This window comes from Ovis aries, chromosome 10 (genome assembly GCF_016772045.2).
Source record: "Ovis aries strain OAR_USU_Benz2616 breed Rambouillet chromosome 10, ARS-UI_Ramb_v3.0, whole genome shotgun sequence".
Classification (NCBI taxonomy): domain Eukaryota; kingdom Metazoa; phylum Chordata; class Mammalia; order Artiodactyla; family Bovidae; genus Ovis; species Ovis aries.
Genome location: NC_056063.1, coordinates 32980604 through 32998701, shown reverse-complemented (window position 1 = coordinate 32998701; position 18098 = coordinate 32980604). Strand labels below are relative to the sequence as shown.

The window sequence follows — 18098 nt, the reverse complement described above, 5'->3', positions numbered from 1 at the left end:
TTGGAGCTTCAGCTTCAGCCCTTCCAATGGTCCATATAGTCAAAGCTATGGTTTTTCCAGTAGTCGTGTACGGATATGAGAGCTGGACCATAAAGAAGACTGAGCGCCAAAGAATTGATGCTTTTGAACCATGGTGCTGGAGATAATATTGAGAGTCCTTTGGACAAGATCATCAAACCAGTCAATCCTAAAGGAAATCAACCCTGACCATTGCTTAATTTGACTTTTCAACAGTGCTCCCATCAGGTCCACTCCAGACTGGCCATGACCTTACAGAAACATAATCTAGAACTTCAAAGGAGTCCTAACACAGGCCCCAAACTGGATGATTAGAATCACCGGGGAGCCTTTGAGAATGAGCTTTCTCAACGCCAGCAAGTTGAGATTGTCCAGATTTGGAAATGACTTATCAGTAGAGCGGGATGATTTTCCTTGCTCTTGAAAGTTTTATTTAAAAACTTTAGAGAAATGAAATGTTCATTAAGTTCTGCATCAGTTTCCTTATAGGCAAATCCTTGACAGCAAGTGAGGAAATTTAAGAAAGGGACCTGTTATAAGGTAGATTATAAGTGGCTTACTGTAAGCCTGGTGGCTTAGATGGTAAAGAATCGCCTGTAATGCAGGAGTCTGGGGTTTGATCCCTGGGTGGGGATGGCTACCCACTCCAGTCTTTTTGCCTGGGAAATCCCATGGACAGAGGAGCCTGCTGGGCTACAGTCCATGGGGTTGTAAAAAGAGTCGGACATGACTGAACAAACGCCTAATACTTTCCCTACTATTTCACCTTCATAGTAAGCAGCAAATGACAAATAGTGTGAGCTTGTTTCTTCAGGAATCAGGTCCATAGTGGCTGCTTGAGAGAGAATTCCTAAGAGCACTGTAGAATCCTCTTTAGGAACCAAGGGGTTAAGAGCTTGGCAGTGAACTTATACCTAGTTGACACCTTCCAGCTGAGTGACTTTGGAGTCACTTAACCTTGGAGAGACCTAGTTTCCTTTTTTGTAAGGTGAGGATATCATGATCTCTGTGACAGTCTTCAAGCTACCTTTTTAAAAAACGTAAAATGCTGAGTATAGAGCCTATCACACAATCAACTCAAAAATGATGGGTTATTTCAGCAGACCTGGAGATTTTTAAAAATGGTTGATAGCTTATCATAAAGAACAGACCAGTGCAGAAAGGTGGAGAGGGTTTCAAATAACTCACACACAAGCGCCGGGTGACAAGGTGGAAAAGGTGAGGGGCAGTCATGGCTTCGAAACAGTCTGTGAAACACTCTTGAATACAGACAATGTCATTTACTCAAAGTTCAGTATGTTACAGATGTCTATCTCAGGTCCCCAGGTAGCTGGCTCCCCTGTTACTGTGTTTACCTCTGAGAACTCTCCTTCAGAGACTCCAATGAGAGTGCTGCCTAGCCAGGCTTCCCAAGAACCATGGGGGTCAAGAAAACAGCAATTTTTAAGTCACTCTACAGAGGACCAGGCTTCGTTTCAAGTTCAGGTGATCATTTTACAGGAGCAAGTAGGCCCGTGGAAGGGAGGACGGGGCGTTAGGAACAGTGACTGCGAAGGCATCTTGCCCTCTAAGATTCTATGATGTGAAATGTAAATTTTTAAACTTGGGATCTGGGGAAAGACAATGCCACTAAATAAAGACGAATACATGCATGGTGCATGCTGAATAAACACAGGCACGGATGGAACACCGGTTTAGACTTGTGGGATGCATTCTGGGAAAATCTCTTAGGGTGACAGGAGTAGTCAACTTTTGAGGAAAAGCAGTAAGACAGCGCCCACAGTGTATACTTCTAATTCGTACATGCATTTTAAGGAGGAAAAAAAAAAAAAACACAAAGCCCCACAGGCACAAATAGACCAACTTTAATAGATATTATTTTGTATTTATATAGCGCCTTCTTCAAGAACCTTAGATGCTTTACAGACATTGTATCTAATTAATCCCCACAACAACCCTGTGAGGTAGGTATTACTCCCATTTTACAAGATAGGGAGACTGAAGCACAGAGAGGTTAAGTGACTTGCCCAAGGTCACACAGTTAAATTCACTGAAGAGCCAGGACCTGAGCGCCTTAGCCTCCCGGCTCCCAGGTTAAATACCTCATGAGAGAAATCTTCAATGAAAAAGTAGCTTTAAAGAAAGTATCAAGAGTAGTATGTTATGGAAGTGAGGTCTTTTCTACTGCCATCAAGGAAAGGAAAAAACTACACGGATGGTTAGAGGCGACGAGACCCATATATTACACACCCCCCCTTCTCCCTTTGCCTAGAGTCTCAGGGCTCCTGTCTCCCGCCAGCTTCTAAAGGTACCGCTGCCAAGGCAGAAGCCGTATGACTTAGTGAGACTTAATTTAGAATACTTACTTTCAGTTACGATAATTCATAGAAATTCTTCTTCCAATACACAAAATATGGGACGGTCATCCCAACAAACATGTACACAGTTAGACAGTAATCACCACCGTGTACAACTGAAACCCGCCCCTTTCGGTCGGCCAGCCAACACACCACCTCAGGTCGCTTTCTGGACGCGCCACTTTCCCTCCTCTGTCTGCATTTCTCCCCCTGGCCCTAAACCCTCCGTGTTTCTAAAGCATACTGCATTTCTGAGAAGCTTCGAGACATTACACGCAGATGCAGGTGCACTCAGGAGGACAAAGGAAATGGAGAACCATCATGCCGTTGTCCTGCCCCCGACAGGTCGTCCTATTCAACAGGGTGTAGATGGGACAGTGTGCGACTACCGTGGAACTCAAGAAAAATGTGAGAACTTGCTTTCATAGAAAATTTAACCTTGGCTTTTACTTTACTGCACTTTTTTTTTTTTTAAATGCAAAATGTAAAGTTTACAAACACAACACAGTATCCCAACGCTGTACCTTTATGCAAATGACTTCATCTATCTATCTTCTACATGCCGCGGCCCAATGCAAGTCAAAGCTGGTTCAGCTTCACGTTACTCCTCGTCTCTGGACTAAAAGCTGCAGACATTCAGCTTTAAATTGCAAGACGATCTGGCTGAAGCCCTCAAAGCAAAAAAAAATGTATGCACCTCCAGAGCTCTGACCTTGCCCACATTCTTGGTTGTGATTCTCTGAGCCACCCTGGTAGATTGGGCAGGCCATGTAATTTGTACGAAACCATCCCAGCCAGGGGTAAGGCTTTAGAAACTGTTATCTCCAAAAGCAATCTGTCGAAGACATCATCATTTTCTGCCAGCACATTTGTTTCAACAGCCCAATTAGCTAAGTGACCCTGTTAAAAATCTATTCGTGGAACGAATAGGTGAAGTCATTTCCTGAGCTAAAAGATACAGATAATAAATGTTAATAATAGCAGCAGACAAAAACATTCTTCTTTGTTGCTTTTCTTTTTTCAGATTCAACAGTATTAGTAAAATAAGTTTAGAAAATTACAGCAATTAAAAAAAAAAGATTACTGCCTTAAAAAGACTGGAATAAAGAACATCTAAGACCTGATTGCTATTATCTTGAATATATATTCAATTATTTTCTGCAAGTTACATTCGGCCACTGTCAGACAACTTACTGATGTATAGGAAAGTGTCAACTGCAATGGTTTACATACATCTTACATCACGTATGTCACTTCTTGAAACTCCCAACAGAATGAAGTCTTTACAAACACAAAGTTAAATTTCTAAACACTCTTCCAGTAAGATCTGTAAAGGTGGAAGGGGGGAAAAAAGGACTTGCTTTCAAAGTACTCCTGGTTGACCTCATTAATGCACTCTTCCCAGGGTCTGTCAGCTCCCCAGGAAGGCTGGGGTTGGGATGGTCACTTCTTTCCAGAATAAACAACTCCTGAAAATAAGGTAACTGCCGTGCCATGAGTTTTCCAAACGCGGCCTCAGCCTGAAACAGAGCCCTGAAGAACCCTCAGGACCAGCACACCACTACCGCACCAGGACTTCCTCCATCATTCCACAACAACAGGGAATTTTTTGATTATTTTTTTAAATTTTACTGAAATTAAAGCTGAATAAAACTTACAACTAGGAACAAATATTTAGAGCCAGAGATATCAGTTCCTCCTGGAAAAAGAATAATTTACCTTCTCTCACTGCAATTTTTCTTAGGGTAACCTATGATTTAAAATAGTTTAAAAATTCACCTTAAAAATAGAAACAAACGAAAGGATTCATTAAACTGACAAAAACTAATAAAAATATTCTCAAATTTACCGACAGAATCATGGGCACTTCATACAATACTTAGACTCTACCAGTTTTAAGTAAAATAAATAAGGAAAAAAATTATAATTACAAAGCCAGTCTTTCCCCTTGGGGAAACAAAAAGCCACTTTTGACCAATTGTTCCCTAGATATACATATACTGTATATGATTATAAGCTTCTTCAGAGAAGCAAACGTTATTTGCCTTCCTGACACTGGATTCTAGTATCTGTTAAGTCTCTTTACATCAGGAAGGCGACTGCAAGTGTTGGGCCCAAAAAGCATTTCTGGTTTACGCTCGAAAAGACTACCCAGTGTTCTCTCTCTGTGTGTCCAACCCAGGCGCGCGCGTGTGCGGCGTGTTCAGCATCACCTCCTGCCATCGTCAGTATAACCTCGCACAGACTCCCGTTCTCTCTGCTGCACCCCCAAGGAGCTCAATCACTACTGGTGCAATGAAGGAAGAGAAAATGCATGTCGGTTACTGGAAGGCTGTTTCCACAAGAGGAGCTGGTATCTCTGATTCCACTGCCTTGTGCAGAGCTGCACAGACAGCATGATACCTGAGCGAATCAATCAACTACCAGGATAGGAAGAGCGTGTTAACCCACAGCCTTTGCTTTATTGTGTGCAAAGTGCGCTGCTGCCCCCCTGAGCTCCCCGCAGTTCTCTTTTCTTGGAAAAAATCGGTGCTTGATCTTTTCCCAAATAACCAGAGAAGAAATGAGGCAGAAAGTCTCTCTTCATCGCAGCTCCCTCAGTCCCGGGACTGATAGAAAAGGATGTAGCCAGACTCAGAGTTCTTCGAGATATCTGATGTTAACCCGTAGAATTCTTCAATAGCTTGTGCATCTATTTTCTGTGAGGGAAAAAAACAAACGTCAGTAGAAAAATGAGCTCTTCGGACTCCTGGAATCCAGTAAAAGCTTCAGCCTTTCTTAGGATAATGTCTTTCATTTTCTCATTTGTAAAACAGCTCTGCACAATCAGAATGGCTTGGATGATGCCCAGTATTGGTGAGAATGTGGAACAAACGAAACCCTCATTCACAGCTGGGACTGCAAAACCGCACCAGACGCAGACAAAATACTTTCATCATCTTCTAAGCCTGAACATACCCTGTGACCCAGCAATTCTATTCCTAGGTACAGGATGAACTATAAGAAACAACTGATTGTCAACCATCTGGGATCTATGGACTTGGCAATTTCATAAGGTCCAACCTAATATATACTCAAGAAAAAAAAAAACGAGTGCATATGATCAGAGAAAGACTTGTACGAGGGTAACCAAGGCAGTTTTACTTTAATAATCATTAATGGACAAAAAGCCAAGTTTCTCACATGGTATATTTGTACAATGAAAAATTAGATAGAAAAAAAAGAACCACTACTGCAAGTAACAAGAATGAACTGCATAAACGCGAATGAGTGAAAAAAGACACCAAAGAAGTCATACTGGATGAGTCCACTTGTATTCAAACAGAGACAAAATTAACCCCAGTAAGGCAATAAGATTAGAAACAGTGGGTTCCAGGGGATGGCGGATGGGAGGGGAAAGCCGTAGGTACTGAAGGGGAAAAGGAATGACAGAGCTTGCTGGCGTGTTGAAACACACTATTTCTTGATCTAGACGGCAGTTATGTGTGTGCACTCGTGTGTGTGTTCACATGTAACAATTTAAACTGTTGCTTAAAATCTGCACACTTAACTGTGTCTTATAGCTCAGTAAGTTATTTTCTTAACGGTATAAGTTCTTTTTCTTTTCTTAACTAGCTCTGTGGTTGAAAGATCTCACTTGTTTTTATTCTAGACATTTTCAAGGATAGCCGACTGTTCCAGCAGCACTGAACTGGGCATTAGGGAGAGAAGTAGGGATTCGATTACAACCTGAAGACTTGTCCTACACAATGAGAAGCTGGAAGGAAAAGGTCACGAGCAAGATGCACACACAACTTTAAAGGAAAACAAGAAATCAGGAAACTACTTACTTCTACAATGTCGTCATCAAACAACAACCAAAAATCATGACTCTTAACTATTGCAATGTAATGGCCTCGATTGGGACCACTAAAACAGAGAGAAGCAAAAGTTAGCTTTATACAGTTTATTAGTATTACTCTTCTATGTTCTAAATTCCTTGTTCTGAAAGGAGAAAAACTGAAACAGATAAAAATGTTCCTTACCTATTCTTTCCCCCCAAGAGATCAAGCTACGTTGATCTGAACTGTCATTTGATTTTAAAATAATCTGTACTCTGAGAGATATAACCAGTATTCTATCTATATAAAGCTATACTATTAAAATTCTTTGTTGCCTTTCAAAATTATTATTTTTGAAGTAATGTTCAAATTTGATTCTGCAAGAGACTTAAATAAAATTTCTAGCATTTTTGTGGGGCAGGAGAGGCCAGAACACACTGAATTATAACTGTCGAACAATGTACATAGAATTATTTCTGAATCTTAACCCTTGGCAATAGTTTTTCTTGAGGAAAAATTCCACATGATGCTTGAAAAAGATACTGAAATCTTGGATCTGCAATCAAGCTCCAACTTCATAAACTTCTCTAAACAAATAACTTATTTTTAGTATTATTAGTGCTAGTTTTAAGTATTTAATTCTTAGCAACATGTAATTATTATAATTGCCTCTGCATTTCATTTTAAATAAATCTGGGATACAGAAATCTAGAAAAATGTAAAAATAAAGGTGGGGTTTATTTTTTTGGGGGGCCATGCTGCTTGGCTTGTGGGATCTTCATTCCCCAACCAGAGACTGAATTCATGTTCCCTGCAGTGGAAGCATAGAGTCCCAACCACTGGATCACCAGCAAATTCCCTAAAAGAAATTCTTTTTAAAGAACATATCAAATATTTTTTTTACCTGCTCCCAGTTACTTAAGTATGACTCACTAGAAAAGCCTATATCATTTTTAATTAAATTACAATTCTACCACAATTATTATATTATAGGCCTTGAAAAAATTTTCAACACAAATTATCCTTTATGGCTCTGAATACTGTTTTAAAAGCAGCAACCTCAGATGTGAGAATAAGCTGCCTCCCAGTTTCTTCAGATCTTTGATCCCGTAGTTAAAATGAGTATCTTGTTGACAGAAAGATATGACGAGAGTACTTTTTCCCTGCAGAAGAAAACATCTTAAACTTAAAAAAAAAACCTTAATGCTAACATGAACCTCCAGTCTGATCATTACAGTAGGGTTCTGTAAGTTATCTGATACTGTTTTCCTCTGTTCAGATGTCTTTACTTACTTTAGAAACAGAATGCTCCAAAAATGGAAAAGCGAGATTACTGCTGAGGATAAATGACAGGAAATGGGCTGACGCAGACCATGGAGGTTAAGGACCGTGACAGACGTGGACCCCCCCCCTCCCAGCTATCTTGACCATGTTCTGAGCAGGAAGGTGGGAGGGAGGGACAGCTAACGTTCTCGTTCTCTGGGATACAATACACTGTTGGTACAAGTTTCCAAACACCAGGGGAAATGGAGGAGTGTCCTGTTTTAAAATTATTACAAGAAGGGAATTTCTTGGTGGTCCAGTGGTTAGGACTTGCACTTCTACTGGCTAGGCCCTGGTTCAATCCCTGGTAAGGGAACTAAGATCCCACAAGCTGTACAGTACAGCCAAAGTATGTATGTGTGTGTGTGTATATATATATAATAAAATTAATACAGGAAATTGTAAACAGTCAATGAAAACTGTATGTTCTAAACATAAATGTTGATTCTGCAATGCTCTTGTGGTCTGAGAAACTTTTTGAGCTATTTTATAAATTAAGGTCTATAGATGAGATAGTATACTAAATTAGCAATAGGAAACATACACACAGCCTTGTAAAATCAGAAAACTTATCTTTGAAGGTTATCTCCAAAGCCTTCTAAAAGTATTTTTCATTATTATTAATGTGATGAACATATCCAACTAGTCTCAGCTTTATTTTGTAAAAATAAAGAATTCACTTTATAAAATCTCTTTAAGCAGCATCTTTTTTCTTTTTTTTAACCAACAACCAAGAAAAACAAAAAAGAAAACCAACAGGACTTAAAACTTCTCAGAGTAATATTTAGATGGCAGTGGTGGTGGTTTAGCCACTAAGTTGTGTCTGACTCTTTGCAACCCCATGGACTGTAGCCTACCAGGCTCCTCTGTCCATGGGATTTTCCAGGCAAGAATACTGGAGTGGGTTGCCATCCCCTTCCCCATGGGATCGTCCCAACCCAGGAATTGAACCTGAGACTCCTGCACTGCAGGCAGATTCTTTACCAACTGAGCTACGAGAGAAGCTCCTATTTAGATAATAAGAACAGATATCAGATCCAAGCAATAACACACTATTTTAACAGATAAAAGCTTTAAGGGGGAGATGGTAAAATGGATCTGAAATACTCATTCTGAAATAAACTCATCTCGGTCCTAGAGCACCGGGGGTACGGGATCTCTGGCAGGCCCACCTCTGAGCGGCCCTGGGGTGTCCTGTGTGCACTGCCCGCCCCCAAGCCTCCCGCCTGCATGGCCCACGCCCGTTACCTTCCACAGTGCACCACGACGGCCACGAGGTCATACATTCTGTCAGGATTGGTCGCGTCGCCTGAAGTGTTAAACAGACGAAGTTCTAAAGGGAAAACCACCCGGTAAGAAAGTTTTGTGTATCGATGAAGCTGATCCATATACTTAAATCTTTTCAGATGCAGAGCTAGAATCATGGGCAGCTTTTTCACTTTCATCCTGTCAGGATAAACATGAAGACAGAATCTCGTAACAGACATTCACCGTGTCCTTAAAAGAACTATCAGACTGCAGGACTCAATAACCGCTGACAGTCAGTTTTATCAGCCCAGCACCGCCCACTTCCGCATTCTCTCTACCTGTGCCTCTTCTAAGCTTTTCTTGTGTGCTGGGGTAGAACTGACTCATAATGCTGTGATGGTCTGGGGTGAACAGCGATCTCCTGTCACTCCACCATCAGCAGGGCAACATTCTGATGGTCTTAAGACGGCCCCCTGTCCCTCATCATCTCCAAACCACATAATATGACGTGGAACTCCGTGTGGCTCCCAGACAGAGGTGTAGCCCTTTAAGAACTCTGTACTCCTGAAACAGAGGTCCCTCATGACCAGGCAGACTGCAGGCGACGCCTGTGTCTGGTAGAGGAAAAACCGGTTCCTAAGAGCTGCTGTGCGCAGAGACTGAAATCCATTCGTTCTGCTCATCTGTAAGTCAGGAACAGACTGGGAACAGGAGAGAGAGAAGAGCAATGGAGACCAGCCACTCAGGGCGTTTCACAGACAGGATACAGCTTCTTACTAACAGCTCTGACTGTGCGGATCCCACAAAGGCAATACAATAACCTGGAAACACAGGAATGAGGTTTCTACCTGTCAAGTCCAGGCCGCCTCATCCTCAACAATCCTGACGACCCCCTCCACGCCATCTCTGCTCCCCGATGTCACCGCACGGCAGCCTCTTCCTAACAAAATTCACCGCCAACGCTTTCCCTTCCGACAGAAACAGCTGTTCTCCTCGGTCCTCCACCAGCACTTTACAGACTCACCCTGTCTCGGAACAGTCTGCTACACTACAAAATACAGAGATGGCTGTGGTCTCTCTCTCTGTCTAGGGTCTGGACTCTGGGCAGACAGAAACCATCTCTTTCATTGTATTTCTTCACCACCCAGTAATATGCCTGGCACACAGCAGGTACTTGACAAACAGTGCAGGACTGAATTCTGTATGTGTTCAGTGAAGCAAAACACTTCTCATGCTAAAAAAAAAATTTACTAAGCCACTGCCTCTAATAAAGTGAAAAAAAATTTTTTTATAGCCTTATTCGAAACCTGCATTCTACAGATCTTAAATGTGGAGGAGCAGCAGATTATCCCAGAAATATTTACTAACCTGGCCAGTGCAAAACACTAATGAAAAGAAATGTAAAAACCCAATCTTTGCTGGAAAACCAGCCAGCCACAGGAACCAACAGTCTTTATGTCCTTTTCCTCAATAATTCCATTTCTAGAAATTAAATATATAACCTCAAATACAATATCCCTGAGCCCTCACTGAGACTGAGAAACAGGGATATTTATAATCTCAAAATACCTCCACACAAAATGCATATCAGTTACAACTAGGGAGAAAGCACAGCTTAACGCTGGGAGACAGCACCTCAGTCAAGTGACCAGAGAGAACGGTAGCAGTCACAGGACATCCTGGGAAAGGCTGGCTGTGGGGCTGACCCTCAGCTGGCATCTGGGAACTTGATCTGGGGGGACTCCTGCTGTTCCCTAGCTGGTAAGAGGGTCTTGATGTGCCTGAACTTGTTGCGCAGATCATATGGTTTATGCTGAACACCTGCTTCCCTTGCAGGAGCCTGGAGTTTTGGTACACGCCTGATGGCTTGGCGGGTGAAGAATCCCCCTGCGATGCATTAGACGTAGAGACTCAGGTTTGACCCCTGGGTCAGGAAGATCCCCTGGAGGAGGAATAGCAACCCACTCCAATATTCTTGCCTGGAGAATCCCCATGGACAGAGGAGTGTGGAGGACTGTGGTCCACGGGACTGTAAAGAGTCGGACACTGCGTGACTGAGCGTGTACGCACACGCAAGCAGGGAGTGCCTAGGTGGCCTGCCCCCAGTAAATCTCGGGCACCACACCGAGTCTGTGATGAGCTTCTCTGGGAGACAATGCTGTCACATTCGATGCTGGAGAAACAAGTGTGTCCATGTGACTCCACGGGGACAGGACACTTGGAAGCTGGCTTGGCTTCCCCTTTGCTGATCGGACCTGTCACTGTTCCCTGTGACAAACCTTAGCTGTGAGCAGGACTACAGACGCTGAATCCTATGAGTCCTTCTAGGGAACCATCAAATCCAGGAGCGGTCGTGGGGGCCCCGACACATGACACGTATCAAAATCGTGTACCATTTAAAAAGAACACAGCCTCACCTCTGTGTGATTCCTGCCCAGAATACAAAATCTAAACCTCATTACATTAAAACATGAGATGGACTCAAAGGAGGACATTCTGTAAAATACCTAACCTGTAATTTTTAAGTGTCAAGAGAGTGAAAGTCAAGCAAAGACTGATAAGGAACTGCTCCCAGTATAAAAAGATGACAGAGACACAAATGGTAAATGCAACGTGTGCCTCTGGACTAGACCCTTTTTTCCTATAAAGGACATTACTGGGACATCTGGTGATGCTAAAGTAAGGTCTACAACAACAGTAACATCTCAGCGCTGCTCTCCTGACGTGGCCGGACATGGTACAGGGGAAACGTCCTTGCTGGCAGGATACCACTACCGAAGCCTCAGAACTGTGGGACATCACAGCAGGGACCCACTCTCAAATGGTTAAGGGTGAAAAGCATTCTTGGTATACTGTTCACAAGACTTTGAGGCTGCCTCAAAACAAAAAGTAAAATAATCAGGGTGATGATAAGTCCATTTTCTGATACCAGAGTACTGTCCTCATGGTGACACACTGAGAGAAGGCGTGAATCCTATGGAGGAACAGTGGAGACTGGAGTGGGCGTGAGGAAAGCACTTTTCCCCTCTTCTTTCCTCACCACGAGAAAGCTTACACAACGAGGAAAGCTTCAAAGCAGAATCCTCTCACTGTATTGGTTTATGGCGATTAAACACTCACCAAGTGTGGATAGTCAAGGCAGCCCGGAGTTGAGCACTGTTTGCCTGGTAACTACCTCATGTGTTTGTCTAGTAATTACCTAATGAGTCTTAACAGTTGGTGATAAAATAAAGGATGATTACTCAATGCAAACTGCCAGAGATCACTTTTGGTTAGAACATCCATGGCCAAAGAATCACTATGAATTACAGAAAACACTAAATTACCGTTTGTGTGCTTCCTGTTTGCTGCGACATTCTTCACAGTAGTATTTGTATTCACTGCATAGAGTTTCTGTGTTGCTAAAACCCCTGTGTAAAATCCAAAATAAATTAGTTTTGCCTGTACCAGAAAATGATGCATTCATTTAAAGATATTCTAAAAACCAAAGATAATCATTAACTGTCAAAATAAATAATTCCACGCTTACCTTAAGCAGTGAGTAATTGATGTGTTTTGTTCCACGTCAACAGAAAGGTCTAAAAAATCTTCATCTTTGCTGCTTATCTGTAAAAATAAGAGAATTAATTACCTTTGATTTCTTTAGGTATCAGTAAATTACTGCTCCAAAGTGAAAGAATTAAATGTGGGTTATTATCAGTATTATTAAATATATAAAGAACCTTTTTCCCCAAGTTGAAAAGAAACTACTTGAGTCATACAAGTTTACAAAAGGAAGCTGAATCAATACCCTTCATTATATTTAGAAGAAAATACCAAAGTGCACCTACAGCTGCTCTCCTTACTGGCAAAGGCTGGTGTGATGTGAAATCCCATCACTTCCCCGAATCCTGGTATTGGGGGTGGTTTGGTCACTCAGTCGTGGCCCACTCTTTCAACCCCATGGGCTGTAGCCTGCCAGGCTCCCATGTCCATGGTGTAAAGCATAAAACAAACTATGCCATACACAGTAATTCTTAAAAGAACACAGGACAAGGATGAATGAGAATGGCTGGTAAAGGACATGATCTCTATACTGTTTAATTATTTAAGAAAAAAACTACCATTTAAGAAAAAATATTAGTCCAACATGCCAAACTGAGCCTTCACTTATGACCTTCTTTTATTTATCCTCCAAATTTAACCATGTTCTGATTTATGAATGAATCATCTATAATGATCTAAGTTACTACTTAATCAGTGAGCTAGAGTAAGACACATCACTCATGCTGGCTGCCTCCCTTGACGGGATGCAACAGGAGGGACGTCAGACTTGGTCCCTGGGACCCCTCCACCACCAAGTGACTCCACATGCACAGATGGTCTGTGATGACTTTTTCGATACAACACGAAAAGCATTTAAAGAATATCAAAAGCATTTCCATGAAGGAAAAAAAAACAAAAAGTTCAGTTCAGTCGCTCAGCCGTGTCCAACTCTTTGCGACTCCATGAATCACAGCATGCCAGGCCTCCCTGTCCATCACCATCTCCCGAAGTTCACTCAGACTCACGTCCATCGAGTCCGTGATGCCATCCAGCCATCTCATCCATGGTTGTCCCCTTCCGCTTCTAATCCCCAATCCCTCCCAGCATCAGAGTCTTTTCCAATGAGTCAACTCTTCGCATGAGGTGGCCAAAGTACTGGAGCTTTAGCTTTAGCATCACTCCTTCCAAAGAAATCCCAGGGTTGATCTCCTTCAGAATGGACTGGTTGGATCTCCTTGCAGTCCAAGGGACTCTCAAGAGTCTTCTCCAACACCACAGTTCAAATGCATCAATTCTTCGGCGCTCAGCCTTCTTCACAGTCCAACTCTCACATCCATACATGACTACTGGAAAAACCATAGCCCTGACCAGATGGACCTTAGTCGGCAAAGTAATGTCTCTGCTTTTTGAATATGCTGTCTAGGTTGGTCATAACTTTCCTTCCAAGGAGTAAGCATCTTTTAATTTCATGGCTGCAATCACCATCTGCAGTGATTTTGGAGCCCCCAAAAATAAAGTCTGACACTGTTTCCACTGTTTCCCCATCTATTTCCCATGAAGTGATGGGATCAGATGCCATGATCTTTGTTTTCTGAATGTTGAGCTTTAAGCCATCTTTTTCACTCTCCTCTTTCACTTTCATCAAGAGGCTTTTTAGTTCCTCTTCACTTTCTGCCATAAGGGTGGTGTCATCTGCATATCTGAGGTTATTGATATTTCTCCTGGCAATCTTGATTCCAGCTCGTGTTTCTTCCAGCCCAGCATTTCTCATGATGTACTCTGCATATAAGTTAAATAAGCAGGGTGACAGTATACAGCCTTGACATATTCCTTTTCCTATTTGGAACCAGTCTGTTGTTCCATGTCCAGGTCTAACTGTTGCTTCCTCACCTGCATATAGATTCTTTAGGAGGCAGGTCAGGTGGTCTGGTATTCCCATCTCTTTCAGAATTTTCCACAGTTTCTTGTGATCCACACAGTCAAAGGCTTTGGCATAGTCAATAAAGCAGAAATACATGTTTTTCTGGAACTCTCTTGCTTTTTCCATGATCCAGTGGATATTGGCAATTTGACCTCTGGTTCCTCTGCCTTTTCTAAAACCAGCTTGAACATTAGGGAGTTCACGGTTCACGTATTGCTGAAGTCTGGCTTAGAGAATTTTGAGCATTACTTTACTAGCATGTGAGATGAGTGCAATTGTGCGGTAGTTTGAGCATTCCTTGGCACTGCCTTTCTTTGGGATTGGAATGAAAACTGCCCTTTTCCAGTCCTGTGGCCACTGCTGAGTCTTCCAAATCTGCTGGCATATTGAGTGCAGCACTTTCACAGCATCATCTTTCAGGATTTGAAATAGCTCCACTGGAATTCCATCACCTCTACTAGCTTTGTTCGTAGTGATGCTTTCTAAGGCCCACCTGACTTCACATTCCAAGATGTCTGGCTCTAGACGAGTGATCACATCATCATGATTATCTGGGTCGTGAAGATCTTTTTTGTACAGTTTTTCCGTGTATTCTTGCCACCTCTTCTTAGTATCTTCTGCTTCTGTTAGGTCTATACCATTTCTGTCCTTTAAACTGGACTTTATTAAAATTTAAAATTAAAACATTAAAAACTTCTGATCTGCCAAAGGTATGGTTGACAGCATGTGAAGATGAGCCACAGGCTGGGAGAAAACCTTGCAAATGACACCTCTGACAAAGGCCTGGTGTCTAAAATGTACAGAGTACTCCTGAAACTCAACAGCTAGAAAACAAACAACCTCATGTGAAAAATGGCCCAAAGACTAGTACTGATACCTCACCAAGGAAGATATATAAAGACGGCAAACGGGTGCATGAAAAGATATTCCACGTTATATGCCATCAGAGAAATGCAAATTAAATGCATTTGATTTAAATATAATACTACACACCTATTAAAACAGCCAAAATCCAAAACACCAACATCAGCAAGTGCTGACCAGGACGTGGAGCAGCAGGAACTCTCCCTCATTCCTGGTGGGAATGTGAATGTAGTTCCTTCCAAAACTAAATGTACTCTTCCTACCACACGATCTAGCAACTGCGCCCCTGGCCACTAACTGAGGCACTGAAAACTTATATCCACACAAAATCCTGCACATGTGTGTTCAGAGCAAGTTTATTCATAATTACCAAAACAAGCAACTGAGGTGTCCTTCAGTAGGTAAATGGATAAACTCTGGTACATCCAGACAATAAAATGTAATTCAGCAATAAAAAGAAATGAGCTATCAAGCTGTGACAAGGCAGGTGGGAACCTTAAATACCCACTGCCGAGTGAAAGAAGTCAATCTGAAAGGGCCCCATGCTCTACGACTCCAGCCATGTGGCATCCGGAGAGGGCAAGCTCTGGAGGCAGTAAAATGACCAGTGGCCGCTAGGGGTCAGGGGAGGGGAGGCACAAATACACAGGCCACAGAGGGTCGCCAGAGCAGCGAGACTACTCTGTAGGACACTGCAGTCACAACACAGCCCAACTGTTCAACATGAAGTCTCGAAACAGTTCACGCCGCAGCGAGTGTTTCTCTGCCAGCTCAGGGTTCGGTCAACAAGCAGACAGCCGAGAGGCTCGTCAGTCACAGGCACCACAACTCTCAAGCTCACTCTCATACTCATCCTCAAAGAGCTTTTAACACAACGGGTTAGATGCGTTCTATATGACATTTTATGAGACACTTACGGTTTCACACGTAAGACACCTGGTTTCATTAGTCAGTGTTCCCTGGAAGATCTCATGAACCCATGTCGGGTCTGGTGTGCTGTTATTTTCACTGTCAATGTTACCATTAGGCAGACGACCATTTTGTTTCTCCTGCTTTCTCTCTTCTTGTAAAATATCAGCAATGGTATTTAGTAGGTAATTTAGGAATTCGTGGGCATCTTGCTGCATGTAGTTGTCAAAGAGCTCTAAAAATAAGAATGCACAGAGAATTATTTCAGAATGAGTTACTTCATTAAAAAAACTAAATTAAAAAAAGAATATCTAGTATTCTATCAGAATTACATAAAATGTTTGTGACTGTTAGTAATGAACAAGAAACATGTATCTTTCACATATACAAATTATGACTCAAATTTGAGGAAAATACAGTTATGAAGAAAAATCTTCTAAAAAATACTAATTGATCAAAAAAAGAGAAAACCTATCCTCATACATAATGTATTGAGGTAGTAAGAAACAACTGCTTTTTATCAGTTCACTTAATCTATTGTCCCATAAATAAAACAAAAAGGCAAAATGGTTGTCTGAGGAGGTCTTACAAATAGCTGTGAAAAGAAGAGAAGTGAAAGGCAAAGGAAAAAAGGAAAGATGTACCCATTTGAATGCAGAGTTCCAAAGAATAGCAAGGAGAGATAAGAAACACTTCCTCAGTGATCAATGCAAAGAAACAGAGGAAAACACCAGAATGGGAAAGACTAGAGACCTCTTCAAGAAAATTAAGAGATACCAAGGGAACATTTTATGCAAAGATGGGCTCAATAAAGGACAGAAATGGTAGGGGCCTAACAGAAGCAGAAGACATTAAGAAGAGCTGGCAAGAATACATAGAAGAACTATACAAAAAGATCTTCACGACCCAGATAATCACAATGGTATGATCACTGACCTACAGCCAGACATCCTGGAGTGTGAAGTCAAGTGGGTCTTAGGAAGCATCACTATGAACAAAGCTAGTGGACGTGACGGAATTCCAGTTGAGCTATTTCAAATCCTGAAAGATGATGCGGTGAAAGTGCTGCACTCAATATGCCAGCAGATTTGGAAAATTCAGCAGTGACCGCAGGACTGGAGAAGGTCAGTTTCCATTCCAATCCCAAAGAAAGGCAATGCCAAAGAATGCTCAAACTACCACACAATTGCACTCATCTCACACGCTAGTAAAGTAATGCTCAAAATTCTCTAAGCCAGGCTTCAGCAATACGTGAACCGTGAACTTCCAAGATGTTCAAGCTGGATTTAGAAAAGGCAGAGGAACCAGAGGTCAAATTGCCAATATCCACTGGATCATGGAAAAAGCAAGAGAGTTCCAGAAAAACATCTATTTCTGCTTTATTGACTATGCCAAAGCCTTTGACTGTGTGGATCACAAGAAACTGTGGAAAATTCTGAAAGAGATGGGAATACCAGACCACCTGACCTGCCTCCTAAAGAATCTATATGCAGGTGAGGAAGCAACAGTTAGAACTGGACATGGAACAACAGACTGGTTTCAAATCAGGAAAGGAATATGTCAAGACTGTATACTGTCACCCTACTTATTTAACTTATATGCAGAGTACATCATGAGAAATGCTGGACTGGAAGAAGTACAAGCTGGAATCAAGATTGCCAGGAGAAATATCAATAACCTCAGATATGCAGATGACACCACCCTTATGGCAGAAAATGAAGAAGATCTAAAGAGGCTCTTGATGAAAGTGAAAGAGGAGAGTGAAAAAGATGGCTTAAAACTCAACATTCAGAAAACTGAGATCATGGCATCTGGTCCCATCAGTTCATGGGAAATAGATGGAAAAACAATGGGAACATTTGACAGACTTTATTTTTAGGGGCTCCAAAATCACTGCAGATGGTGACTGCAGCCATGAAATTAAAAGATGCTTACTCCTTGGAAGAAAAGATATGATCAACCTAGATAGCATATTCAAAAGCAGAGACATTACTTTGCCAACAAAGGTCCATCTAGTCAAGGCTATGGTTTTTCCAGTAGTTATGTATGGATGTGAGAGTCGGACTATAAAGAAAGCTGAATGCTGAGGAATCGATGTTCTTGAACTATGGT

General features: G+C 41.9%; 1 protein-coding gene across 5 annotated transcripts in view; it reads right to left on the bottom strand.

Moving 5' to 3' along the window:
• Nucleotides 1–1865: 1865 nt before the first annotated feature.
• USP12 (ubiquitin specific peptidase 12) overlaps nucleotides 1866–18098 on the bottom strand; it is a 57756-nt gene continuing 41523 nt past the window's right edge. For 3 of the 5 annotated variants that reach the window (XM_060394086.1, XM_060394087.1, XM_060394088.1), the window contains 5 exons: nucleotides 15995–16221; nucleotides 12297–12373; nucleotides 12094–12177; nucleotides 8768–8965; nucleotides 1866–6284 (listed from right to left, as the gene is read on the bottom strand). In XM_060394086.1, coding sequence (XP_060250069.1) covers nucleotides 6098–6284; nucleotides 8768–8965; nucleotides 12094–12177; nucleotides 12297–12373; nucleotides 15995–16221 — 773 coding nt within the window. In that variant the 3' untranslated portion in view covers nucleotides 1866–6097. The remainder of the gene's footprint in view (nucleotides 6285–8767; nucleotides 8966–12093; nucleotides 12178–12296; nucleotides 12374–15994; nucleotides 16222–18098) is intronic. The other 2 variants (XM_042254867.2, XM_027973645.3) reach the window with 1 other exon arrangement.